Here is a 27,020-nt window from a genome sequence, read left to right on the forward strand (position 1 = left end):
CAATGAGCAGCAGAGACTCGCTTGTAGAGTGGGGCCTGAGCTCCAGGAGGAGTCCTCCACCAATCAGGCGCCGCAGGTCGGAATCTGCTTCAACTCCACAACAGTCTTTACATATTTTTTTGATATTCTGTTAAACGTGCTAATCTCGGTTTATAAAGTTTACAGAAGTCTGTTAACTGATATTTGAGATCTTTTGATGATAATCTGGTTTTAAAAACAATGGTTATTTTCACAAATTAATCAGATGTTATAAACTGTTGTGTCAGGCCCAAGTTCCCCATAACATGTTGGTGTGAAATCCACACATCAATACTGTTAAATAAATTTTTTCAGAATTTACTGAATTGAGGGAATTAATTGCTTGTTTTTAAATTATTAAATGTTTTCAATATTTGCTTGTGTAGAGTTATCAACACACTCAACTCAACTCAACTCTATTTATAGAGCACTTTCAAAACCACAAGTGGAACCAAAGTGCTGTACAGAAGGTAAAATAAACAGTAAAAAACCACACAAAATAAAAACAAAGAATTAATACAAAACATATGATATACAAACCTTACAAAGCATTATCAAATGCTAAAGAAAACAAAAAGGTTTTAAGCGCACTCTGAAAGACGCCCAAGGAAGGACAGGTTTTTACAGACATAAGAAGGTCATCCAAAGCCTAGGAGCTGCAACAGAAAAGGCCCGATCACCTTTACATTTTAAACGGGTTTGCGGAACCTCGAGAAGCAACTGATCATTTGAACGTAGAGATCGACTGGATTGACGCCGGCTGATCAAATCAGTAACATACTCAGGGGCTAGAACATGAAGAGACTTAAAAACATACAGCAGTGCTTTGTATTGGATTCTGTATCTTACACCATGTATAACACCAAGTATTTCCTGTTTTACACATTTTGAAATGGAACAGTAATTTGTACCTTGGAAGAATTGATAAATTTGATGATTCCTCCTGATTTATAATGGGTTCTTGAACAGATCACTTAATGCCATGTGTCACATCGACTTTCTACTGGAGGTGAAACAGTGGCATTTGTCTGTTCACATATGATGTAGTTATATATAGCTACAACGATCAGATCCTCAAAAGGCTACATCACACATGATGTATGCAAACAAAGTAGCAGAGATACATCTTTTAATCGGAGATTCATAAATTCTATTTTTGCTTATCTGTTTTATTCCTGTATATGTGTTAAGTTGTTGGATGTCCCTTAATGGATTAGTGTAGCCTCGGTTGAGTGTAAAATATAATATAAACACACAAAGTTTTCTGTAAATAACTTAAGGAAAGGAAACAGCTCTTTGAGGAAGGATTGGTGGCCCTTAAAAGAGCCTTTTTATAGAAGCTTTGCTTCTTTTTGTTCAGGATGAGCTCACTTCTTCTTGGGTGCAGCTTTCTTGGCTTTGGGCTTAGCAGCTTTCTTAACGGGGACTTTCTTGGCTGCGGGGGCCTTTTTCACCACCTTCTTGGGGCTCTTGGCCACCTTCTTGGGGCTCTTTGCTACGTTCTTGGGGCTCTTGGCCACCTTCTTGGGGCTCTTGGCTACCTTCTTGGCCGCTGCGGGTTTCGTGGCCTTCTTCGGTGACTTCTTAGCGGCTACAACCTTCTTCACTGCCGCTGCTTTGGGCTTTTTGGCCGCTGCGGGTTTCTTCGCAGCGGGCTTCTTGGCTTTCGGAGCGGCTTTCTTTGCCGGTTTGTCGGCGGTCGTCTTGCTCATCTTGAAGGAGCCAGAGGCCCCGATCCCCTTGATCTGGACCAGAGTCCCCTTGGCCACCAGGCTCTTGATGGCGGTCTTGACGCGGGCATTGTTCTTGTCCACATCGTATCCCCCGGCGGTCAGAGCCTTCTTGACGGCTGCAGTAGACACGCCGCTCCGCTCCTTGGAAGCGGCCACAGTTTTCACGATGAGGTCAGAGACGCTGGGACCGACCTTCTTCGGCTTGGACGCCTTCTTCTTGGCTGCTTTGGGCACGGCGGCGGCTGGAGCTGGAGCTACTTCTGCCATTTTGTCCCGTTGTTGTGCGTTCGTGTTGTCGAGGACTAGAGAGTTGTGAGACTAATGAAGAGCTCAAACTGCGGACTGCACTTAAACACACCATGAGAACCGTGGAGACTCAACCCAGCCAGCAGCTCCTCCCGCAGTTTGAAAGTCGAGTCACTTGTGTTTTCTCTTCACAGATTAAAGACCAAAAACTAAATGTGCATCAGGTTGTGAAGGCTGAAGGTGGAGGAGTCGATAGCGGACTAGTTTTTCTTCATATTCAGGTCACGTAGAGCTCCGATGATCCACGTGTTTGGTTTCAGGAGCCTCCAAACCTCACCTACTCAGCGCCGAGGACAGCACTGATCAGCGGCTTTTCACACTCATTTCTCTCACAAAAGTATTTAAAATGCATCACATCTCCAGCAAAAGTGGTTTTCCAACCGATCTACGTGTTGGTTCAGGGTCTCAATGTAAAAACAACCATCAGATGTTGATTAGTATTTAATAAACTGGAGTTATTCTGGAAGCAGCAAACACACTGATGGTGGTCATGGTTTATCACTGCTGCTCACTGTGAAACTGGTCTTCTGCTAATAGTACGTTTTATTATGAATAGTTACAACTTTTAAACATCAAATATACTGACAAACCATGGTGGTCTTTTTTTAGAAAATGTCAATGTTACAATAACATCTTACATATATTGTGTTGATGAATGAAGTCAGCACAAAGTATTCAATGGTATAACTAATGCTGATAATTTAAGTATTTTTATATCAGCATTCAACAAGATTTGGTTCCAGTGTGTGAAAACACATTCCAGTTTTCCGGCCATAGGTCAAGCTGCTTTGATAATGTAATTAAAAACCCTAAAGTCTGTTACAATTCATAGGCAATTAAGAATAAATTACAATGACAACAGTTCAGTGGTACATTACAGGGTCATTTTTGAGAAGTTGAGAAGATCTTTTGACTTGGACACATTAATACAAATAACATGATAGCTAGTTTTCAGTTTAAAAATCAGATCCAAAGTATATTGCCTCTAAAGTATCAGTACGCTGGATTGTAGCTCATCCTGCGCAGCTTTAAACTAACTATACAGTTACATTCTTTTGTTTTACATATCACATAAAATCAAACTTTACACAGGCAAGAAACCCGTAGAGACTCAAAACAGTATAAAAAGGCTCTTAAAGAGCAGTTCACTCCACCCATACTGTTTATTCTTAAGATATTAACAGCACACCAGTCATCCATAAGAGCCACATTAAAGGAAGTCCTGCTTTTATAGCAAGTAATTAAGGTACTTCAACTCACAAACATGATACAAAAACATGAGACAATCACTTAAGACAATAGTGTCTTTGTATCTACAATGTACAGAAATGAGTAATTACTCATTTACTAGAAGACAAAAATTGGACAGGAAGAAAACGACATGTCCACTTTCATTAAAGGGTCGAATTCTTACATCTATTCAGTAGATACTGGCTCCTCCATCTTCTATTTCACTTCAAGTTTAATTCTCATTTGATGAGGATCTTTGAAGAAGTCTGTTACCAAACCAACCTTGTATGTATACATTTAGGCAACAAGGCAATGTCAGTATCAAACTGTTTAGTGATTAAAACTACAACAGAGCCGTGGGCGTGTGAGAGTGTTGACATAATGGAAGACATCGGTGGGCTCCGAGATAGCATGCTAGCATTAGCAGATCAAATCGATCAACATTGGTTATCTGCAGATACTATTTTGACACATATTGAGGGTTTTTTGGAAATACTAGGGCTTGCCGTTCCCACTTCGGCAGCTCTAGGTGGTGTTTGGTTGTAGGTGGTGGTGGTTTCTATCCGATCGGTTGGCAGTTGCTCTCAATTAGCTCGACTTTTCTCAGACATTGTAATTAATGAACCACTACCTTTTCTGCCACTACAACCATAGACAGTAGCTATATAAGAAGGCTACAACTAACTTAGCCTATTTCTAGCCCTTTCACTGCCCTTTTTGCACACGGCTCTGTTGTCTGTTCTGAATGTGAGAGATAGCCACGCCCCCCGATTTGCATATAAGAACATGAAATGAAATACAGTGCCATTATGAAATAATGTGGCATTATGAAATAAAAGTGCCATTGTGAAATAAAGAAATGTGTACATATGAAATAAAAGTACCATAAAATGATTGAATGTATTTAATATCTATTTCACAATGTATATACAATGCAAATTTCAGTTATTTGTGTATCTATTCATTTTTTTATTTTGAGTTAGGGTTATATAATAAAACGGCATTCCATACAAGACGGGTAATGGTGTTTATGTTAAAACAATATATTTCTAATATGCCCTGCAGATATATGAAACATCAGGAAATGGTCTTCAGAAGAAGTGGGTGGCTCTTAAAAGAGCCTTTGGGTTGGTGTTCTAGATGAGGTCTACTTGGAGCTGGTGTACTTGGTCACGGCCTTAGTTCCCTCAGACACGGCGTGCTTCGCCAGCTCGCCGGGCAGCAGCAGGCGGACAGCGGTCTGGATCTCCCTGGAGGTGATGGTGGAGCGCTTGTTGTAGTGAGCCAGACGAGAGGCCTCACCGGCGATGCGCTCAAAGATGTCGCTCACGAACGAGTTCATGATGCCCATGGCCTTGGAGGAGATGCCGGTGTCGGGGTGGACCTGCTTCATCACCTTGTACACGTAGATGGCGTAGCTCTCCTTCCTGGTCTTCCTCTTCTTCTTGCCGCTCTTGCTGACGGCCTTGGACACGGCTTTCTTGGAGCCCTTCTTGGGCGCTTTCACAACCTCAGGCATGATTCAGGATCTCTTTGCAGACTGATGATGGGGCCGATGTGGCCGGGCGGTGTACATATATGAACTATATGCAAACTACGCTGTGCTGTTGCTCCAACACAATTGGTTGTCATCTGTGTGATACTGAGCATGCGCCACACAGACTGCCTCCAAGCAGAACTCTTTAATGAGACTGAATGAATGAACATTATATGTCATTTAGCTGACGATTTTATCCAAAGCGACTTACAATAGGGGTAGTAATAATAATAACAAGGAAATAGTAGATTTATACAGAACAACATGTTGAATCATTACATGGGGATCACAGATCTTTTAACAACATCACACAAACCTGTTTGAAGCTTATTCTTAACATGCTCTCTACTGAGTGGGTAATAGGAGGACAAAATGATGTACAATACATACGACAGAAATGACTATCAATATTATGGCCTTGATTTCCCCATGTGGGTTCAGAGAGTCAAGAGGCTCTTCTGAGTTGATTTGCTGTTGTACATGGTTTAGGTCAGTGGTTCTCAACTGGTCTGGCTCCGGGACCCAACCATCACCCCTTAATGAGAAGCCGCGACCCAACTCGAGGAACATTCTCAACATCCCAAATTTATTCAAAATCAAGTCCATAAGCTGAATTTTATATTCAGGATGTTTTATTATCCTAAAAACCCAATGTCTCCCCCATATCAGAATGATTTGACCCAACCAGGCACACGCCGCTGAAAACCGACACTTCTCTGCATTAAAAAGTCCCTTCAAAACAAAAACACAGGATGAATTTTCTTTTTTTTTCCCATGCAAAGACCCAATAAAAACGGGTCTGCGACCCACTAAATGAGAATCACTGGTTTGGGTGACAGACCTTTTGAAGTAGGACACGAGATGACTGACATCTACGTCATATTAACGGGACTGAGAATTCAGGTTGGCCTGGTATCATTCAATGGGTTCATTTGAACTGGCTAATGGGTAAATTAAGGATTATGTATACTGCAAACAATCTTGCAAGCTGGTAATCATTGAAGTTCCTATTTTTAAAGATATGATCGTAATGCTGGATTCATCTCTTTACTGTGCTCCGGTCCAACAACAACGTAATGATCTCTGCTCCAGTCATGTTAGCCATGCATTACTGTTCATTTTAACATGAAACACAACTCGCAGCCCGCCTGCATTTCAACCATAGAGATACAAACTCAAAGAACAAGAAAGTGCAAATAAGCCATTTCACGACGTTATAGATAAGAGCCAATATTAGTATAATTTAAGTGCTACAATTTTTTTGTGTTTTAATCAAGGTATAGTCTAATATATATATATATATATGAACACATTGTGCGACCTAGAGCAGTTTGATTGACAGCACTACAAAAGTTAGAGGACATTGAATATTGGGGGGGCAGGTGGAACATTCCTGTAGTTGAGAACACGTGATTAATTAGGTTATGTTGAGTTCATTAATTTATGTTATAAGTTAACTAAATGGGTTTATTTGTTTGTATGTTTGTTTCACAATACGTGTACCAGGGACCTTACCTTTTTACAAATAAAAACCATTCTGATAACTCGACTTGCAAGACTTCTACCAATTCGATCCTCACAACCCCTGATGTAACATGTCTACAGAATTGAATCTTGTGTTAAACCTAAAAAACAAAGTACAGTTGGACAGTACTTGATGTATCACAGATTCATTTGACACAATAAGATACACAAACTGCCTGTTATTGTCACATAATTAATACCAATAACTTGCACTAATATTGCAAAAGTACGTTTTGTGAAGGTTAAGTTGATATCACTCAGAAATGTGATGGTGAACCCCAAAAGTGTGAAGAAATTTCATTTACCAAAACATTAAATGACAGTTAATATCAGGGCTGGACTGGTAATCGGGCATACCGGGCAAATGCCCGGTGGGCCGACGCACTTGGGGGCCGGTCGATAGGCCTATAAAAACATTTTATTTAAAAAAAAAAAAAATTGCTTTCGACCGGCCCATAAAGCAGGGACCGCGGCCCATTGGTTCATTTTCCATACTGACACTGGGCTGGCCCAATCATCTCTTAGCAGGCTCCACCCCTCCCTCTCCGTGTGTCAGTCAGATGCATTCAGTGGCTCAAACCTAGAAAGAAATGTGTGGATTAAGATGGAGAAACAAAAACGTAAGAGCAAGGGGGGTGCGGAGAAATTGCGGGCCAAAAAAAATCTAGAGGTTGATGGCTCAACATGTTCAAAAATAACCGACGTGTTTAGTGCTGTAGCCTCAGTTTCCAAAACTACTACAGAACCTGATGACATGTTGCAGAAACAGCAGGTGAACATAGCACATGGAGGACGAGCGGTGACTAGCCACAGCGATAGCGGTGCTTGCGGGTTAGGGTTGCCAACTCTCCCAACCCCAAATCAGGGACACTTTCGCGGGCTGACGGGGGGGTGCTAGCAGTCGGCGGCCGGGCTTGCAAAACCTCACATGCTCCGCTCTGGCCACCCGGCCCCTGCGCGCACACTGCTCTGATGCGCCACAACTTCACAACAACCGGGAGTTTTTCGCGCGTCATTGACTTAGCAGGCTGTGATTGGAAATCGGTACTGGAGCTGTCCCGGACGGGACGAATCAAAACTGCCCATAATTCGGGATGTCCCGGGTAATACGGGACGGTTGGCAAACCTAGCTCGCAGGCAGCAGAGAAGAAGGTGCAGCAGAGGAGAAGGTGCAGCAGGTGTCACTGTGACAGTGAAGTCCAGGAGGGGCAGAGTGAGCAGGAGAGTGTCATTGAAACGGTAAGCAAGCAGGTAGCTACATGAACAGGGAGGGAGTGTTAATCAGGGCGGGTGCATGAGGACAGTGTGTGTGGACCTGGCTGGGCCACAACGAAGATGATGACGATTTAACAGTTACCTCAATTCATGAATATTATAATAAGGCAACAAACATTATCGTTGTCGGTTGTTGCTATTATAAAGTCTGAGTGTCAGGTTGTCATTTGTCAAATTGTCACTTAAAAGTGACTGCAATGGCCACTCAGTTAGCTAAAGTCAAATAACACAGCATAAGCTATTTAGCACTGTTATTGTAGCTAGCAGAGTTGAGAGTTCACTTATTCAATTGCAACTTCGGATATTCTAATGTAACCATTTAAAACTCATAACGGTCGTCGACGGCCCTTCTTCTCTAGAAAAAAACTGAAATGATGCCATTTGATTATTTTAATTATTACTCACCAACGAGTTACACGTTAGAAGAGGTCGCTAACGTATGTTATTTGGGGGTTAAAAACCCGCTTTGCATTTTGAAAGCTGTATATTCAAATAACTAGATAATTTATAATGTTTCATCTGAATTTCCAATATCATCAATATGAAATATTACGGCAAGTGAATACTCTAAATTGCAGAGGTGGGATCAAGTCACTGTTAGGCAAGTCACAAGCAAGTCTCAAGTCATTGCCCTCGAGTCCCGAGTCAAGTCGAGTCAAAGACGAAGCAAGTCCCAAGTCGAGTCACAAGTCACAGCTAACAAGTCTCAAGTCGAGTCACAAGTCGTACCATTTTAGTTTCGAGTCATTTCGAGTCCTTTTATTATAGTGGGGACGGGGAACCCTGGGTGATGGTGCGCTGCCTCACAGACCTAGACTACGAAGGGAAGGGTAATGGTGGATCGACTGTGACTGTGTTATAGTGCTGTAACGCTCACCCCAGTGCTGCAGCGTAAATAAGGAGGCGATGACTGGCTTGCAACTCCGCTGCATTTATTTATATAAAACAACTCAACTTCGGTCACTGTTGGCCGTCACCACGCCGAACGAACACTTCCGCATTCACGGCCCCCCAAAACTCGGGTTGTCTCGCGTAACTACAGCTGGTAACAGCGCATAACGTGAACACATGCAACATCTGCATAACTGATTAACTAATAACTTTAACTCAGCTCATTACACTACTTTAAAACGGACGTTGACATAATGTTGGCGAGGATTTCCATCGGAGTCTGAATCCGGGTTCAAAAATCCCGATTTTTGTAACCATGAACGAGCTGTCTCGTTGATACGGTCAAATGGACTGCAGTGATTGGATGTTGTTCAGGCAGCGCGCGCTCTCTGCATACAGGTGGCGCATAATTTTTTTGACAGATGCAGATAAACAGAGCGGCGCGGCCGTATGAAAATGTTTACCCCCAGTTTTCATGGGAAGTAGCAAGTCTTCTCGAGTCAAAAGGCTCGAGTCCAAGTCAAGTCACGAGTCATCGGTATTCAAGTCCAAGTCGAGTTGCAAGTCTTTGTACGTTTTGTCGAGTCGAGTCTCAAGTCATCAAATTCATGACTCGAGTCTGACTCGAGTCCAAGTCACATGACTCGAGTCCACACCTCTGCTAAATTGTATATATATATTATCAGGACGTTTTGTGTGAGTAATTTGTTTGTATAGGTTTTTTATGGGATGTGTCTTAACAATTAGAGGTAAATCTTGTTTGGTGTCATATTAAAGAGGGGGAAATAAAAATTGTGTCATCATTTACTCACCCCCAAGTTGTTTCAAACCTGTATGAATTTCTTTATTCTGATAAACAAAAATATATATTTTGAAGAATGTCGGTAATCAGACAGTTGATGGACCCCATTGACTTCCATAGTATTTTTTTTCTACTATGGAAGTCAATGGGGTCCATCAACTGTCTGATTACCGACATTACTGTCCATGGCACTTACAGTAGTTCTCAACCTTGTATGGGTTTTTGGGAACGGAACAGTAGATATGCATATCTACAGGGAAAGCTAGGATAGTGTACTGGTTGGTGGTTGTGTCCGACCGATTGTGGGGGGCCGGTCTGAGCAGAAATGCCAGGGCCCTTTTTTTGTCCCAGTCCAGCCCTGGTTAATATTAACATAAGTTTTGGTGTTTCATTCTAAACAATTATTGTATCAATCTCTGTTAATGGATAAATAAAGATATGGTGAAGGGCAGGTTTATTCTGAAATCCAGAACACATATTTTGTGAATGACGGCACGAAATAATTCAAGTAGTGCAAATCGATTTTTAAATTTAATTCCCATTCTCGTAAATCAGACGATAACATATTAAGATAAGACTGTTGTTTACTGAACAGAGGTCCTCCAAAAAAAAGTGATTTATTTACACAGGAACAAAAGCATCTGGGGGGGCAATCAATCTCAAAGAGTAAAACCGTCCATACTCTGGTACCACATCCAACATCAGAGTGTGATGAAGCAACATTTAGGGCAGCAGGAGTCCAGACAACAGAGATATAATCCTGGGGAGATGCAGACCAACTACAGAGGAGCACATGTTAGGGATTGGCCAGTTCATCTGATGTCACAGAGGAGGGCACAATGTCCAAGGCTCCCATCTCTGTAAGCACACACACACACGTTTTAGTGTTCAGAAGACATTACTTTATGTGTCAACATGTTATTACACTTGAGTATTATTAAAGATAATGAACATCATTAGCCTGCTTAGAATTTGTGTTGGTATTAGCACATTGCTAAATTTAGATTAATGCCGAATTGTGCTTAGTATGTGTAAAGTGTACATCGGCTATTCATCCCCATGCAAGGAATTTCCTGCTAACCACAAATACCTTGAAAGAACTTAATTCCAATAAACAGAGAATAATGTGAGAGTTTAGCTTTCTGCAAATCACGTGATACGTTGAATGTTGACGTTTCTGGACCAGATAAACGATTCATGAATAGGTCTCATATCAACATTAGTGTGAAATGATTATAAATTAACCCTGTAACCTTTTAACTTTGTATATCCTTATGAAGATGTACAAAGTCACATAATATGTGTCATGTCAGACACTGTTAGGGTTAGTAAAAACACTTTTCCTACCTGACGTATCATTGTAACATTTTAACAATGGTGTCTTTCTACTACCATTATATTGAGGTTCACCGCTAATTAGCATTGGCATTAGTTAGTCACGTTATTTTTTTCTCAATGGCAGGCGATCTTTTGGCACTGCCTTGGCGATTGACCTATTGGGAAAACCTGATTAATAATGGATATCATAATCAATATGTCATCGACCCAGACCGAATGTCAAAAAGGCGACATTCAACGTATCTGTGGTTGCATGCAATGAAAAAACATTTCCAGGTGACTGGGCTGAGTATTATAATCAGTATTTTGACTGATTATAGCACCATTATTGACACCATGAGTTTGTTGCATTTTTACTGTTTCCTTAGGTTAAGTGGGGATGGTCTGTGTGGCAAAGTCTCTCCACAGACTGTAGTTTTCTGCAGAAAAGTCTTTGTCTTGACAGACATCTGACATCAATCCTCACTTTGAGATGAGTTCAAACAGAGATGATGAACATACCTTTAAGCTTCAGGTAAGACAGAAAGTCAATGATGGTGTGGATGATGTCTCCATCTGCTATTCTCAAGGAACCTGTGGAGGTGAAGCAACAAAATGCAGCCAACTGCCACGTCATCGGAAGCTGGTAGCAAACTGAAAGTTACCACAGGAGAATAGTAGTATCTTCAGATACTAAGACATCTTGATACTGACAAGAGTCATCTTTAAGACTCTTCTTTTAGAAAAATGTCAAAATGATAGAAATGTGAATCATAGAAATCACTGATTCAAACAACTTCTCTGTTTACATGTACAAAACCATTCAGTTTCTTGCCCCTTTTTCAAAATAGACACACTACTAAAAAGCTGTTTACATCAGTAATGACAATGAAGACACATACTTTTACTTTTAAATATTCTGTTTCTATGTTAAATAAATGCTCTAACAAGCTAACAATAAGGCTGCCTTGTTAGCTATTGTGCACTACGTTAGCTTCCTCACTGTCTCTGCTGCTAAAGCACCAGTGGCTTGTGTGTTCAACCATGTGTGTAAGTTGTATGCATACGACTGGATTCTACTTTGTACTTTTCCTTAAGAGTTGAGTGAGAGTTTCTAAACAGATGTTGTGACGTGATCTGGCCTCCATCTATTTAAATTAAACCAAAAATACTACACAGATAAACTAGACATACTGCAAGGGTGACACTACGCACCGCGGATGGAGTAGCGTGGTGCGCTGGGAACCAGAGGGTTGGTGGTTCAAACCCTGGCTGCCCCATGTCCAATGTCGAAGTGTCCAATGTACAAACCATGTAATGTAATGTCCTAAATCCCAGAGTTTGAGAGAGAGACAGACCTGTTCTGAAGTCCTCCTCCTGGCCCATGTCCCTCTTGCCAGCGAGACCCGACTTGTCTCCTAGTGTCCTGTGTCCATCTATTCCATCTGGACAATGAGTAAGCACAATTGATACAGTAAAAAAAACTCACTTGAAATGAGGTTCAACTTAATTCAATTATGACAGCTATTCAGTTGAAGCTGTTTTTAAAACTTTTCATCAACAGCTGCTCTTGAAAGAATATCTAAAGGACATTGTTGAACACTATTTCATTTGGTTTGTAAATGTTTGGTTAAATGCCTGAACTTGTACGGACCACCTGCAGGGCTTGGCTCATGGAATTGCGGTAAAGAAATGGAACATTAAAATGCGTTGGGCAGCAGTTTTACAAAAATACAAAGAAAGCGTTAGAATAATGATGAAATGAAAGAAAATGAAATGAAAGGCAAAGGATTTGCTTAGCCACGGTGATGCATTGTTAGCGGTCAGTGTGTTCCTACGAGTCTACAGATCATAGTGAGGTGGCATCCGAAACAACCCTCTTCCCAACATTTACACAAGAGTAGTGCGTTAATTAGAGGTGTGCTACCTGGTCACAGCCAGCTTTGGTTTTCATAATTTCTAATACAACAAATGAGGCACAATTTGGTTTTGGTGTGTGCGTAATGGGTTGCAATAAAGTACGCGGTGCCCATAGGAGACAGGTTCTTGCATTGCTTTAGCCTAACGAGTCAGGTAGGCCTAAGACTTTGGGTCTCAGGTGAGGTTAAGAACGGGCTGCCTCCCATATATGATGGCAGTGGGAAATGTGATCCTGAATGTCTGTCCATGAGACAGACATTCAGTGGACGGGTCTCAGAGCTGCTGAGTACAAAGCTAGGGCTGTGTCCAACATGCTTGAAGACACAAAAGGGTTTCAAGGGTAAGATAACTACTTCAATAGACATCGACACCCATGTTTGCTGCCCGATTGACTGTCATCAGTCAGCGTGTTCCCCCCCACCCCTCTGATTTGTGGGCGCCCCAATCACGTGACTAGTTAAGAGGTCAACACTTACTGCTGAACAAAAAGTCTGTTTAGAACCGATTAATGACTCCTCGTATCATTTGGTTGAAAAGAATAAATAATGGGACCCATGTATGAAACTTCGAGACGAGTCTGTTTGCTGACTACGATTATCTAATAGTTCACTTTAAGGTCACTCAAGGGGACACTTTATGGTCTAACAGGACAGATGCTAATTGGCTGGAGGTGTTTGACTTAATTTGGCTTACTCATTAGCTTGAGTAGTGCTTGAGCTGCTTAGCTGTTTCTGTGAGCTTTTAACTACAAGTCCAATTGAAGTACATGACATCGGAGAGACCAGGAAGGGCGGAAATGATGTGCTTTAATGGTTTTGTGTTTCAAGCACAAATCGCTCCTCCTGTCTCCTGGCCCTTTGCTTTTTGGTCTTGATATTGTGTCTATTTACACAAAAGTATAACCTTTATCATAGGTAAAATATTCCCATAAAACTCAATTTTAAACTCAAATACTATTGTGTAATAATCGGATCAAATTGGACATTAATGATTTGAGATGTGCGTAGCGTACTGTTAATATGGTAAGGCCTTTAAACACTGAGGATGTGTTGAATAACCATCATGAAAATACAGAATACACATCAGCAAATAATTTGGATCAAAACTAGCAAGCAGCAACAGCAGCAATGGAAATTTGGAACAGGGTGCTTTTGAGCAGCTTCTCTCTGTCTGTCTAATGCAGCGTCTCAACTACTGTCAGCTATTTCTTTCGTTTCATTTTAGTGAAATACAGTGAGTGAATTTAAGTTCTGCATTTATATCCAGGGGCTTTTATTGTGAAAAGTAAAAAATGAAGGGGAGGGATGTGGTCTGCATCATTATCACAGTCCAGACAGGAAATAAAATGTTCTTGTTGGCATATCCGTTCAGATGGACTTTGTTATGGGAAGAAAATTGCGTTGCTTTTTCACTCAAGTAACTTCTGGTTCGGTGTAAAATCACTTCTTGAAGAAGCCACAGTCCTAAAGTAGATTGAGGCGCAAATGGATCGTACAAAAAAGGGCATAACACTGCCAAACGGCATGCTGGGAACAGTTACCTCTCCTTTGTAAACTTCTGTTTGTGAGCTTTTATACCAAAATGACACTGTAGCCATTTGTCCATCTTAACTTAAAGATCAGTGGTTCCAAACATCCAAAGGAATCAACAAAGTCTGCCGTAAACACTACATAAAGCTCCATATACTACACAATTGTGACTTCAGGTAAAAAAGGTTTCCAGAGAGTATTTAGATTTGCACAACAGCTACCCAAGCTCTATTTGAAAGAAAAAAATATATATTTCACACAGCTGAAATGAAAGTAAAAGCATGATATCTTTTAGCTGACATGATATGATGTTATACACAGCTTTGCGGTCGTTGAAGCTAGTAGTTTATGCTACTATCTGCATCAACAGTATCTCTGTCTGATATTACTCATCTAATCTTTCACTGGACGAGCATCATTCAAAATAAACTTTTAATAAAAGGTCTGATTTATCTGTGTTTATGTTGTATTATACAGTGTATGACATTACATGCGACCTTATGGCCATAAACCACAATGACGAGACCGACAGATGCATAAAAACCAAAGCTATAGCAACATTGATCAAACGTGTTTAAGTAGCTTACCACTACAACTAATATAGGGATTATAATTGTATCGGCTACTCATGAGGGAGCACTTTACAATAATATTTGTTTTCTGTTTGTGAGAGAAATACAATGTTTGGATGCGTAAGCAGGGGGACAGATGAGTGACAGCAGCAGCTAAGGAGGCGGGATGTTTGTGACAGAGCAATTCCCCGCCCGACACCAAGGCCCTGCAGCGGCCGTATAATTCTATCTTACATTGAGTGACCAGGTCGGCTCTGCCTCGGACACTGGGAGAATCCTTTATCTGAATTAGGTGATCAATACGACCTGAAAAACAGGATGAGGCAGGAGCAACCTTTACCTGAGCTTCACACACACACACACACACACGCACACACAAAGAGAGACCATTTTCCAGATTGAGAGTTATTTAGACCCCACAAATTGGTAAGAACACACACACATACACACACGCGCATCTTGACACAGCCAGTGTTCACAGTAATAAGGCCATGTTTGAATTATGCTAAATTAGCAGACAATTGGGAGACAATTGACAGGGACAAAGACACAGAACAGCTTTGATCCACTGAAAATGGGCTCCAACTTGTTAGTGTTACAAGCTGTGTGACATAGGCGACATTTTCCAACAGATCTCAGGGGTCACAGGATTTTAAAGAGATGACTCCGTTCACCGTTAATGCGAGGTCCTAATTTAAAGGTGCAGAGTGTAAGAAACACTGGAGCTCAGCATTTCATTCATTTGCTCTGGGAAGGCATCCCTCGGTTCAATTCAATCCAAAAATATTGGGATGATTTATGGTCAAACCCTTTTTTCTATCCTCTGATGAAGGCGATCTAAACAGATGTTAAGCTATTCGTAACACTATTATACTATTTTCCACTGACACCTGATTACTGCCGGGATTTTTAATCCTGCAACTCATTTTGTCTTCGAATAAATCAAAAAGCCTCGACAAGACAAAACACATGTTGTCTACGCACAGAGGGGATAAAGCAGTGTGTTATAAACAGGTGATGGGCTTAGTTATTTAGCATGAAATGTTCACATTTCAGCAGTTTTTGCTTAGGACTACTTTTCCGGTTTTGGCATTAAAACCAGTAAATGCCGATTACGTTTGTTACATCACCATAGTATCTTTTTAAAAAGATGGGTTTGAATCGTTTTTTTAAATGTACTTAGACAACAACAGTACTTGGTTATAATTAACAGATGTAATTGGAGTCGAAAAAAGTGTGTTTGATACAAAAATAATATATAAAGATCTTATGCGACTGGCAATAATAAAGTAGGGAAGGAAGCAAAAGCGCCACCAAATAATTCTATGGTTTAGGTGATAAAAATAATTTAATGGTTTAGGAAGACGTTGCGGTTTGGGTTCAAACCATTTTGTTTGTTACATAAACATAAATAAAGTACAGAAGTTTTACATCTTTCCGGTGGTTAAATAAGTCAATGTTGATTTGGTTTCCCACAGGACAGAAACAGCCCCAAGCAATCAGACTCATAAAGGCTCTTATTGTGTGTGTGGTTCTACTCACGGGGCCCCAGCAGGTATCCAGCACTGTTCAGTGTCCAGCCCCGCTTCTCCTTCGCCTGCAGGGTCACCAGACACAACGAGGTCAATTAGTGGGTCTTATAATGGAAAACGTGTTCATATTCATGCATTCATTCGAGGAAGGATTGGTTCATTAATAAAATAAACCCTCCACCTCTTTCCCACATTTTGTGCATTATCATATCAATTGAAACTCCAACTACACTCACTGACTCAGTTGGAAGTTGCTTTTATTTCATTTAGGCTTTTTTTTATTTTCTCTATTTATTCCACCTTTGCCTGCAGTCATCAGAAATGAAAGAAACACTCAAAGGCTTTGGTGTCATGGGAAATATGTCATCTAAATTCTCCAAAACTTAAATATCTCAAATACATCAATAAAATAACATTTTTATTTAAGGTGTAATGTGATTACACTGTATTTGAGTGCACAGCTGTATACATATATAGGTTATCTTCATTGTGCACTAAAGGTCATGTTTACATTAGAAGACAAAATGAATTTAATTCACAATCGCTGTTTTTGGTCAATTCAAACAACCTCTAGAAAATGCCTTGTATCCTTATCTTTTGATACAGAAAGGTGTTTCCCTCTAATTACATACTGGGCACATATTTACGTTTTGTGGACAACATTCCACCATATTTATTCATAATCAACCTTTACATTATTTTGAAATTCATAGAGAGACCCCATGTTACTCTCTCCCTTGTTAAACTCGGTATGATTGATATGACACGTTAAATGTCTTTAAGCGTCTCCTCTGGTGTGAAGGATGGGTTTTGCTAAATGAAATGTTTAAATAAAGCACCCACTTACCGCAATGACCAAGCCGACCGTCTCAGAGAGAGTTGCGTAAAAGATGAGCGACGCGCAAAACATTCCGAAGTACCTCTGCATCTGAGTAAGAAGAATCGATATTAGTAATGCAGAATAAACATTAACATCCACTGAACACCACACATCCGTCGGCAGCGTGTTTTTGGACGCGGGGGAACTTTTCGGAGAAGCGAAGGGCCGCCGCTTACCTTTGAAGAGACTTCGTGGTTCGCCTCTGATCTGCGGAACAAGTCGCTCAGGGACGGATTCGTGAACCGGGGACACTGCGTCCACCTTTTTATCCTCTGCAGCCCGTCAGCGCGCGTCAGCTGCCCCCTCCCAGCTCCCCGGGCGCCTCGGTCACAACACGACGCACAATCCAATTCAATAATATCACATAATGTCATCATCGCAGGGTTTTCTATGGCGCCCTCGGAGACATGGGATTGGATTCTTTTAAACAGAGGGGGGGGGGGGGGGGGGGGGTCTTATGTCCTGAGCTGGTATGTGACTTCTTTTAAAGAAGCGGATCGTTAATAAAATGTTGTCCTTCAATGTTTTATGTTTTCAGGGCTCATCGCAGATTTTAATACTTAATGGTTGCATTCATTCCATCATAATAATCATTTAGAACCTTTATTTTTTTGCAGAAATATTTTTGCAGCCCCTTTGAAGAACCTACTTCTAACATATCAATCAATCTCAGTAGTATTTTTAAGTTGGAAGTCGAAGTTCATTCTTGTGAAGATTAATTTCAAATGATGTTCATCTTCATTTAAAGAATACTAATATCAACGCTGCCCACAAAGGGTTAACCCATCCAGAGGTTTTCTCCAAAGATCCCAACATCTGTTCAAATCACATTAAATTAATAATTTGGAATTTAAATCCCTAAGGAAAATGTGTTTTATTTTTAATAACACAGCCCTTGTAACTGCTGTTTAATTAGATTATCTGTTGATTTAATACAGCCTTTATATTTGCAGTGCGAGTGATCAACAGCTTTCTATTCCTTTTAATGAGACTGGAGCACATCATGATCACTGTGTTACAGACTAAAATTTAACAATGTTTCATGCTTCATTGGATCCTAGTAGAGTGCTAACAGACAAAATCATCAGGATGAACAGGTAGGCATCTATTTGATTTGAAGGAAAATCAATTTTAAAATCCGAGAGAGCAAATCAGTTCATGCGAGCGCGGAAATCAAACGTTCACCTGCGAAAGTCCGTCTCAAGCAACCAAAAGTCTTTTGAGCGACAACCTATTAGCTTGCTCACAATACTTGAACCTCCTTTAAGTACATAGACCAATCCTCTCTTCTGGGCGCAATTAAGCTGTTCTCATTCATTACTCGTGGTAGTCATAGTTTCAGGCCAGGACAGGTGATGTAAAGTACGTGACTAGGTCTAAGAGGGAGGAAGAAGAAGTCTTTTCACCCCGGAGACCACTATTTGTGTCCAGTGAATTGTAAGATGTTGGTGTCCTAAAAATGTGGTGCTTTCTCATTTTAAGTAACAAAATGATTTTTTGTTTAACTAAATATTAAGAAAAACCTTAATTTGAAAAGTCTGTTCACATGTCACACAAACTGAGCATTTCTTGAAAATACAGAAGTTTATTTTGAAAAGATGTTACATTAGGTTGGTACAAGCTTCTTTTTCATATGTAACAGGCTTCACCAGACCATGGTCCTTTGCTAATGCCAACAAAGTTATTTTGGTACCTTAACCAGAGGACAGACACAAGAGAAAAAAACTGGTCATGAAACCAAAAAATAAAGAGGTAAAGAGAAACAAAAGACTGTTCAATAAAAAGTGGAGGTCCAGATGAGAATGGCTGGTTCATCATCCAGCCAAAAAAATAATGTATTGCACCGATTGTAGGACGTTAAGGGTCTCTTTTGTTGGGACAAGCAATTTCACAGTGGAAACAATAAAGGACCATGACGTTTCCATGTCAAAAGCATTGCGAGTAAACAGACAAAGACACCAAAGCTTTGCGTTTAGGTCCCTGGTTTCCATGAAGTCAGCGGAGCTTTACACATTTGCAAATTTATATCCTATCCTATCCAATATCTTTGCAAATAAATGCTTTGCTACTTGTTAAAAGCCAAATTCTTTCATGTAATGATTTTTCACATGTCATTTGTATTAGCTCACACAAACACTTCATCCATTTGTTCCTGGCCTCTCTGTCAAATTTTAGAACCCATTGTGGCCCACGAGTCCAAATGTTTGTCCACCCATTACATTACATGTCATTTAGCTGACAGTTTTATCCAAGGAAAAAATCCGGATCGTGTTGTCGCTGTGATGTTGGCTGTCAGGGAGAGTTGGCTGTCAAGTGTCACACCGAGGTTCCTAGCAGTCAGCGTTAACACGGAGTTGCCAAAGTTAACAGTCAGGTCCTGGGTCGGAGAGTCTTTTCTGGGGAAGAGAAGTAGTTGAGTCTTGTCAGGGCTGATCTTCAGGTGGTGAGCGGACATCCACTGAGAGATGTCATTCAGACAGGCAGAGATCCGTGTCGCCACTCGCGTCCGAGTGAGGGAAGGAGAGAATTAGTTGGGTGTCATCGGCATATACTGTATGTGGTAGGAGAAACCATGTGAGCGAATGACAGAGCTGAGAGAGTTGGTGTAGATAGAGAAGAGGAGGGGACCCAGGACGGAGCCCTGAGGATCTACAGTAGTAAGAGGAGAAGGTTCCGACAAAGATCCTCTCCAAGTTACCCGGTAGGTGCGGCCATCAAGAGAAGGGAGAGAGCAGAGCCTGAGACACCAAGTTCCTGAAGGGAGGAGATAAGGATCTGGTGGTTTGCTGTGTGAAATGCTGCAGAAAGGTCCAGAAGGATGAGGACAGAAGAGAGAGAGGCGGCTCTAGCAGCGTGGAGTTGCCTTGAGACAGCAACGAGACCAGTCTCTGCGGAATGGCCCGCCTTGAAGCCTGACTGGTGGGGGTCAAGGAGGTTGTTTCGGTGGAGATAGGAGGAGAGTTGGTTAAAGATAGAATTTTCAATAGTTTTGGACAGAAAGGGAAGAAGAGAAACCGGTCTGTGGTTCTTTTCTTCAGGAGTGGGTAAACTCTTGCTTCCTTTAGAGAGTTGGGAAAACAGCCAGATAACAGCATTGTTAATGAGACAGGTGAGGAAAGGAAGAAGGTCAGGAGCAATAGACTGTAGAATGCGGAATGGAATGGGGTCGAGAGGGCAAGTGGTGGACGAGCAGAGGTTACTATAGACCTATCCTAGGAGAGATGTCTAACGGAGTATTGTACTGCAAGCTAGACTATAATGCAGTTGTAGACACAACACACGGGGTCCCTGGGCTTGAGAAGGGAAGAAAATGAGTTTATTATGGCTATTAAATGTGACTAAAGAGACTAAAACTAAAAAGGATTAAGATGACTAGATTTGACTAAAACTAACATGCATCTAACAAAGACTAAATCAAAAATAGCTGCCAAAATTAACACTGCATGGAGGGAGATTTCTGCAAACGTCAGCTTACCGGTCAAGGGGTGTACAAAATGTTGGTGGAAAATAAGGGACAATGTCCGCAAAAAAAATGCATTGAAAAGCTGCAGTGGCGATGCCCGGGGCAAAAAAGTCTGTTGTCAAATAAATGAACAAACAAACGACTACCACACAGAAATACATCTCTCTTTAGGTCGTCTTCGACAAAAAATGTTACTCCACCTAGTGGTCTGGAGGAGAAATTCTTGGCAACACGCGCAAGCCTTCTAGAACCATGAATTGAAACGAGTCCGTTGACACAAGACGCAAACGTAGAAGCATGTATCATGCACCATGCACCAGCCTTAATAGTCAGGCTAACAAGCAGTAACAACAGCGCTGCATGCCGTCAGCACAAAACGAGTCTATTTGAAGAAAACACAGAGCCCTTTATTTGTCAGGAGGAGCGAACCGGCACAACTATTGCACACATTCTTAGACAGTCATTACCTTACTGGATGACTTGAACTGATTGGAGTCATTCCGGGTTGCTTTTCAATGAAATTAAATGAGTCTGTTGGTAAGCAAGGATCACCAAATAGCATTAGTTTCGGTCAGCTCCTGCGGTCGACCGCACATGCGTAACATGATTTTTTTTAAATCGATGGCATGCGGTATTCTGTCACGATCTACCTATTGGGCACTCCTGGAGCAGAAACTGATACGCAGTACCTGATGTGTAGCCACATGATTCTGCTCTGTCTAGTTAGGCTGGTCCTTATCTTGTACAGTGATATTTTATGCAGGGTGGGTGAATTAACGCCTCTGAGACATAACAGCCTTCAGCAGCAGTAACGTTGATTTGTTTCAATATTATCGTGCTCATAGTTGAAGGTAATTAGACTCCATTTAGATCCCCACAGCAAACAAAAACTGTTAATGAAATTCATTCCAAATGTTTGTTACGGGTAGACATACAAAACATATTGGATGGATTTTTCATCGTCCTAAACGTGGTGATAGTTTAACAGCTGTGTGCAAAGAACAACAGAGGTGGGAAGACATTTCATGCTCTCTCTGTTCAACTCTCCAACTTCCCTCTGTGATAACACACATCACGCACTGACCCGTGAAGGGACCCTAACCCGCACCAGGATTTACTGTTGGGGTCTCTAATGATGGCCACTGGCATCAGACATGATGGTAGGCATTACCATGGAGTCAGGTCATCTGATGGTGATGATGATGGAGGAGCAGAGACACAGTGAAATGTGATACATGGATAAATAGGGGCAAATGTTAAATGTAAAACATTTATGCGCCACGCCCGCCGTCCTCAAGAAAGAACGTTTTTTTTTACATTTACAATCATCCACTCGTTGCTGTGCAAGGCCTCTCTGACACGTACACGGACATGTGCAACACAAAAAAGGAGCCAGCTTGCAATGGTTCATTCGCCCCCCCAAAGGTGTAAATGTAAACTGACGGGAAACGCTGTACTCTGTAATGTAATGCAAGGCAAGGCAATTTTATTTTATATATTTTGTATGTATAACAAGGCAATTGAAAGTGATTCACATACAGCCATTCAAAATATAAAGGAAGGACATTTAAAATGTAACGTAAGGTAATTGAAGCTCATCGCTGACTTTCAATCGTTTATCGTTGTTACTAAACAATTCATTCTATTTTAGCGTTGTTCAATTGAAGAAAGTTCCAGTTGTTGATGCATCCGAGTCATTATTAGACGGTGTAATGGCAAAAATATATGTAACTCTTCTAAATGCTTCATTTGTATAACCAGTTTATTAATTGCAAGTGCTGAGACTCACGGACTTTTCCAAATGTTGTTCAGCAAACTTTAAACAGAGTCTTGCATACAGGCCATGGCTAATTGCAGGTCTTTTTGAAGCTCTCCACTAGTGGTCCTTGGCTCTTGGACAACTCTCTTGGATGATTCTTTTCTTTCCACTTCCGTATTATGGGCACAACATAAGTCACTGGACCATTGAGAAGCTTAGAAATGCACCTATAACCAATGCCATCCTTGTGTTCTGCAACAAATAGGTTGCGAAGGTCTTGCGACAGCTTTTTGCTTTTACCCATCATAGGATGTGTCTTGTGTGACACCTTGGCAATGAGACCTTTTTGTAGGCCATCAGTTGGAACTGAACCAGCTGATATTAATTTGCACTGACAAGGGTCTGGATTTCTTTTTAATTACTGATAGTTTTCAGCTGTTGTCTTGGCGTTCCATACCTTTTTGCACCTCCCTTTCTTCATGTGTTCAATACTTTTTCCCCATGTCATTTCACATTATTACACATAACTTTATTTCTGAACTTCTTCATTTTGGTTTGTATGTATGACATACATTGTATGTATTACTTGGGTTGTTACCAACATCTGGTTAACATCTGGTTTCATGTCAATAGCTCTTTGAGACATTATTGCTTATTATTGATATTTGGAAATATATTTACTGAGAAAAATGGTGACGTGTTCAATACTTATTTCACCCGCTGTATTTCAATTGAGAATTTAGAATAATGACTCAGAGCCTTTGTTTCTTACTTTACGATTGTCTGTACAAAATCTTCCACCACAACAGTCATAGCAACTGACGTAGTTAAGAGCGAGAAAGTTCACTTGAGGAGGTGGCAGTAGATTATTGCTTTAAACAGAGACTTTAATTTGGCTAACCAATGTTCTTGACTAGTGAAACAGGTCTACGTTGACCTATTTTGAGCCTACCTTTGTTATTGTGTGGTTGCCTGAAAACAAGAAAACTAAATTTAAAATACTTTTACCGAGGGAAACCACTGTTGGTGTCCGATGAGTCAATGGTAACAAATCTTACATTAGTTATTTTACATACGTTATGTATGTAGCGTTTGGTATTAGTGCACATAAAGTAAAGTAAACAAACTTATTCTAACCCACCTTTTTCTAAAACTAAGCAAAGAACCCCCTGATTTGACCTAATTAACAGACATGCCAACCCTCCCGATCTTTCCGGGAGACTCCCGAATTTCAAAGCCCCTCCCGAAAATCTCCCGGACCGACCTTTCTCCCGAATTTCTCCCGATTTCCACCATTTCCATCTCGGAAACAGCTATTTCTTTCCTTGTTCATATCAAATATTGATTTGAAAAATTGATTTGTGTAGCTTTTAGGAAATTGAAGCTATGCTGGTACACCTCTTTGAGTAATACTTTGATGTTGACTGGGAACAGAAAGCTGCCCTGATCCAAGGAAAGATGTTTTAACATTAATGTTATCAGTGTCTTTTTTTAATTCTGGTGTAACCAATCATTGGTGAACTACCATCTCCGCAGGTGACACAAAAGCTCTGGTAGCCAAGGTTTGTCACGGTTCACGGGTGCTTGAGGACTCAAACGCAGAGAGTGACACTAGAGACCAGATTTAACTTGAAACAAGGTTGTTCTTTACTGATGAATAAAAATAAACTAAAAATAATTCCAACCGGGAGCGAGCAAAATCAACAAAAAGGGGAAGTCACTGTCATTAACGAGATACAGACAGACCATTGTCACGAGAGACACACACAAGGGGACGAATAATGACCATGGGACAACCAGAGCAGGGAACAGGCAATTGGAGGCATTAAGGTGGATAGGCCGGTGAGTAGGCAGAGTAGAATCAGGGGAAGGACACACACACACACACACAAGGCTAACGAGACGTTAAAGGTTTCAATGGGGAGGAAAGATTTTTCCAATCAATTAAAAGACTATGCTGATTACTAACTTTTAAATTGACTTACATGCCCTGTAGTTATTTAAATTCATCCCCGTTATGGCAATTTCTTTGTACCTTTTGCAGAGGATGATAACCCCATTAATCAAGACTGACAAATAAAATCGGCAGAGAATATGTAATTGTTTTTTATTATATGTTCAATAAGCATCAACAAAAAAACATTATCTGCATTTCATTATGAACATGCTTTAAGAAAGAAACTAAAAAATAATATAGAAAGGGTTGAATATTAACAATTATGAAAGGAAAAAACTTTTTGCAAATGAAAAATGTCTGGTGTAAACCAGCGATACTTTGAAATTTGTTTTACCATCGGGAATTTCCGACACCTGCATGATGGGGCCACAGCCAATTCATGGCAGATCCGACCTGAGAAAGGTATGGCACCAGTACCGTCACAGGCAGAAACAAACTGACAGTGGTTTTACACAAAGAAAAAAACACAATGTCAAGGAACACTGTGGCCATTCTGCCAAAGTGTGCTAGGAAAGCTCCTCTCCATTACAGCCAGCCACCTACCTGGAGACACACAGTGTGTGCATCACATTTGTCGACTTGTTTTACCAGGTTTATGTATTTCCTCTTTCTGGTCTTTAAATATAGCTCTGAATAAGACAAACATTTCTACATTTGACAACATACAGTACTTGAATTGTTTTAAAATACTTTTGAGGCCAATTTTAATCTCAGCCAGTGGGTTGGGGCATTTATTTAAAGTAGAAAAATGTGGAGCCTTATTTTTCCATGGACAAGATGCTGTACATTTGACAGGAGGACATTTATATGTCTGGATGCCACGGCATTATGTAGTTTGGTGGATTGAGTTACGATCGGTCGGAGTGTTGCGTCCGCAATCTGAACCTGATGATCCGGCTCTGCTTTGCCTCAATCTCCTTTGACTGCAGTCAATGCAGAGGACTGTGGACGTCTGAATTAGGTTAGAGTGACGGTTATGAATATATGTTTTGCATTGTTAACCATTGATTTGTATGGATCCATGTCTTCAAATAAAATTTAGTGTGATGGAAATGAATCTTCCACACGAAGAAGAGATGCCTCAAAAAGCTTACGATATCCAGGTCCTGGCACACAGTCACACCCACAAAGTACATTAGTATATGTATTGAACATATTTCTCACAATAGTACCTTATAACCTTTACCCGAGTTTCAGATTTCCAAAGACACCAAAATTCAGAAAGGGTCCAAAATTGGGTCTTCAGAGCAAGCATTCGCATGGCAAAGGTTGAGTCAGTGGGTTGTACTGAACGTTGCCAACAGTAAACACATCAGTGCAAATAGATGTTATTGCTTCAGTGTGAACTGAAGGGTAGGCACTATGCTTCAGAGATAACATTGTGCGTTGGGATTGCGTAATCAGCGGTAGCACTACAAGCGTGCTGTCTGTCATGGTTGAAAGTAGTAATATTAATAATCATACTTTTATTTGATAGTGCTTTTCTGAGTACTCAAGTTCAAGTTCTCTTCATCCTATTAAGCTGCTGTGAATTTCAAAACTGAGGTGCATCCAAAATGCGATGGTTGATGCCATAAATCAGGTTAAAAAAAAAAAACTTTATATAATATAATAATAAACAAAAAAAAAGTTTCAAAAACATGTTGATTGTCAGAAAAAAACTCTAGGCCCCCTGCAAAAAGCTTTTGCGGACTAATGGGAATATTTGTTTGATAACATCCAAATTAAATTCAAAATCAACTGTCCAACCCACCTGATGAGGTAGGCCAACAACAGCTTAGTCTGGGTTTGTTCTTTGCTGATGCAAACATACAGCAAGTGAAATAAGTATTGAACACGTCACAATTTCTCAGTAAAAATATTTCCAAATGAGCTATTGACATGAAATTCTCAACAGATGTTGGTAACAACCAAAGTAATACATACAAGGAAACCAAAACAAAGATCAGAAACAAAGTTGTGTAATAATGTCAAATGACACAGGGAAAAAGTATTGAACACACTTACTGAAATTTATTCAATAATTTGTACAAAAGCCTTTGTTGGTAATGACAGCTTCAAGACGCCTCCTGTCAGGAGAAACTAGTGGCATACATTGCTCTGGTGGGATTTTGGCCCATTCTTCCACAGTTTTCAAATCTTGAAGGTTCAGTGGACCACTTCTATGAATCTTGGTCTTCAGGTCTTTCAATGGGATTTAGGTCAGGTGATTGGGTGGGCCATTCTAGCAGCTTTATTTTCTTTCTTTGAAACCAGTTGAGAATTTCCTTGGCTGTGTTTTTGGGATCATTGTCTTGTTGAAATGTCCACCCTCGTTTCATCTTCATCATGGTAGATGGCAGCAGATTTCTGTCAAGAATGTCTCTGTAAATTTGCCCATTCATCCTTCCTACAATCATGTGAAGTTTGCCAGTAGCATTTGATGAAAAGCAGCCCCACACCATGATGTTCCCACCTCCAAACTTCACTGTTGGTATGATGTTTTTAGGGTGATGTGCAGTGCCATTTCTCCTCCAAACATGGTGTGTATTATGGCATCCAAACAGTTCCATTTTGCTCTCATCTGACCACACTACATTCTCCCAGTATTTCACTGACTTTTCCAAATGTTGTTCAACATGCTTTTTTTTCCATCAATGGAGTCTTGCATACAGGCCATGGCTAATTGCAGGTCTTCTTGTAGCTCTCCACAAGTGGTCCTTGGCTCTTGGACAACTCTTCTGATGATTCTTTTCTTTCCACTTCCGTATTATGGGCACAACATAAGTCACTGGA

General features: G+C 40.7%; 3 protein-coding genes across 4 annotated transcripts; all 3 read right to left on the bottom strand.

Annotated features, from left to right (window-relative positions):
* Nucleotides 1–464: 464 nt before the first annotated feature.
* LOC119195501 (histone H1-like) lies at nt 465–2,044 on the bottom strand. Its single transcript, XM_037450463.2, has one exon. It carries the CDS (start codon nt 2,016–2,018, stop codon nt 1,386–1,388), a length of 633 nt encoding a protein of 210 aa, XP_037306360.2. The 5' UTR covers nt 2,019–2,044; the 3' UTR covers nt 465–1,385.
* Nucleotides 2,045–4,330: 2,286 nt separating this feature from the next.
* LOC119196112 (histone H2B 1/2-like) lies at nt 4,331–4,822 on the bottom strand. Its single transcript, XM_037451550.2, has one exon. It carries the CDS (start codon nt 4,804–4,806, stop codon nt 4,435–4,437), a length of 372 nt encoding a protein of 123 aa, XP_037307447.1. The 5' UTR covers nt 4,807–4,822; the 3' UTR covers nt 4,331–4,434.
* Nucleotides 4,823–9,834: 5,012 nt separating this feature from the next.
* On the bottom strand, nt 9,835–17,333 carry gal (galanin/GMAP prepropeptide). Of its 2 annotated transcripts, XM_037451608.2 has the most exons (7): nt 17,243–17,333; nt 17,034–17,114; nt 16,197–16,251; nt 14,889–14,960; nt 11,992–12,078; nt 11,156–11,227; nt 9,835–10,174 (listed from the first exon to the last, which is right to left on the bottom strand). In XM_037451608.2, exons 2-7 carry the CDS (start codon nt 17,112–17,114, stop codon nt 10,113–10,115), a joined length of 429 nt encoding a protein of 142 aa, XP_037307505.2. In that variant the 5' UTR covers nt 17,243–17,333; the 3' UTR covers nt 9,835–10,112. The 2 variants fall into 2 exon arrangements, with proteins under 2 accessions (XP_037307505.2, XP_037307506.1); XM_037451609.1 differs by lacking the exon at nt 14,889–14,960.
* Nucleotides 17,334–27,020: the final 9,687 nt, after the last annotated feature.

Source organism: Pungitius pungitius, chromosome 6 (assembly GCF_949316345.1).
Source record: "Pungitius pungitius chromosome 6, fPunPun2.1, whole genome shotgun sequence".
NCBI lineage: Eukaryota > Metazoa > Chordata > Actinopteri > Perciformes > Gasterosteidae > Pungitius > Pungitius pungitius.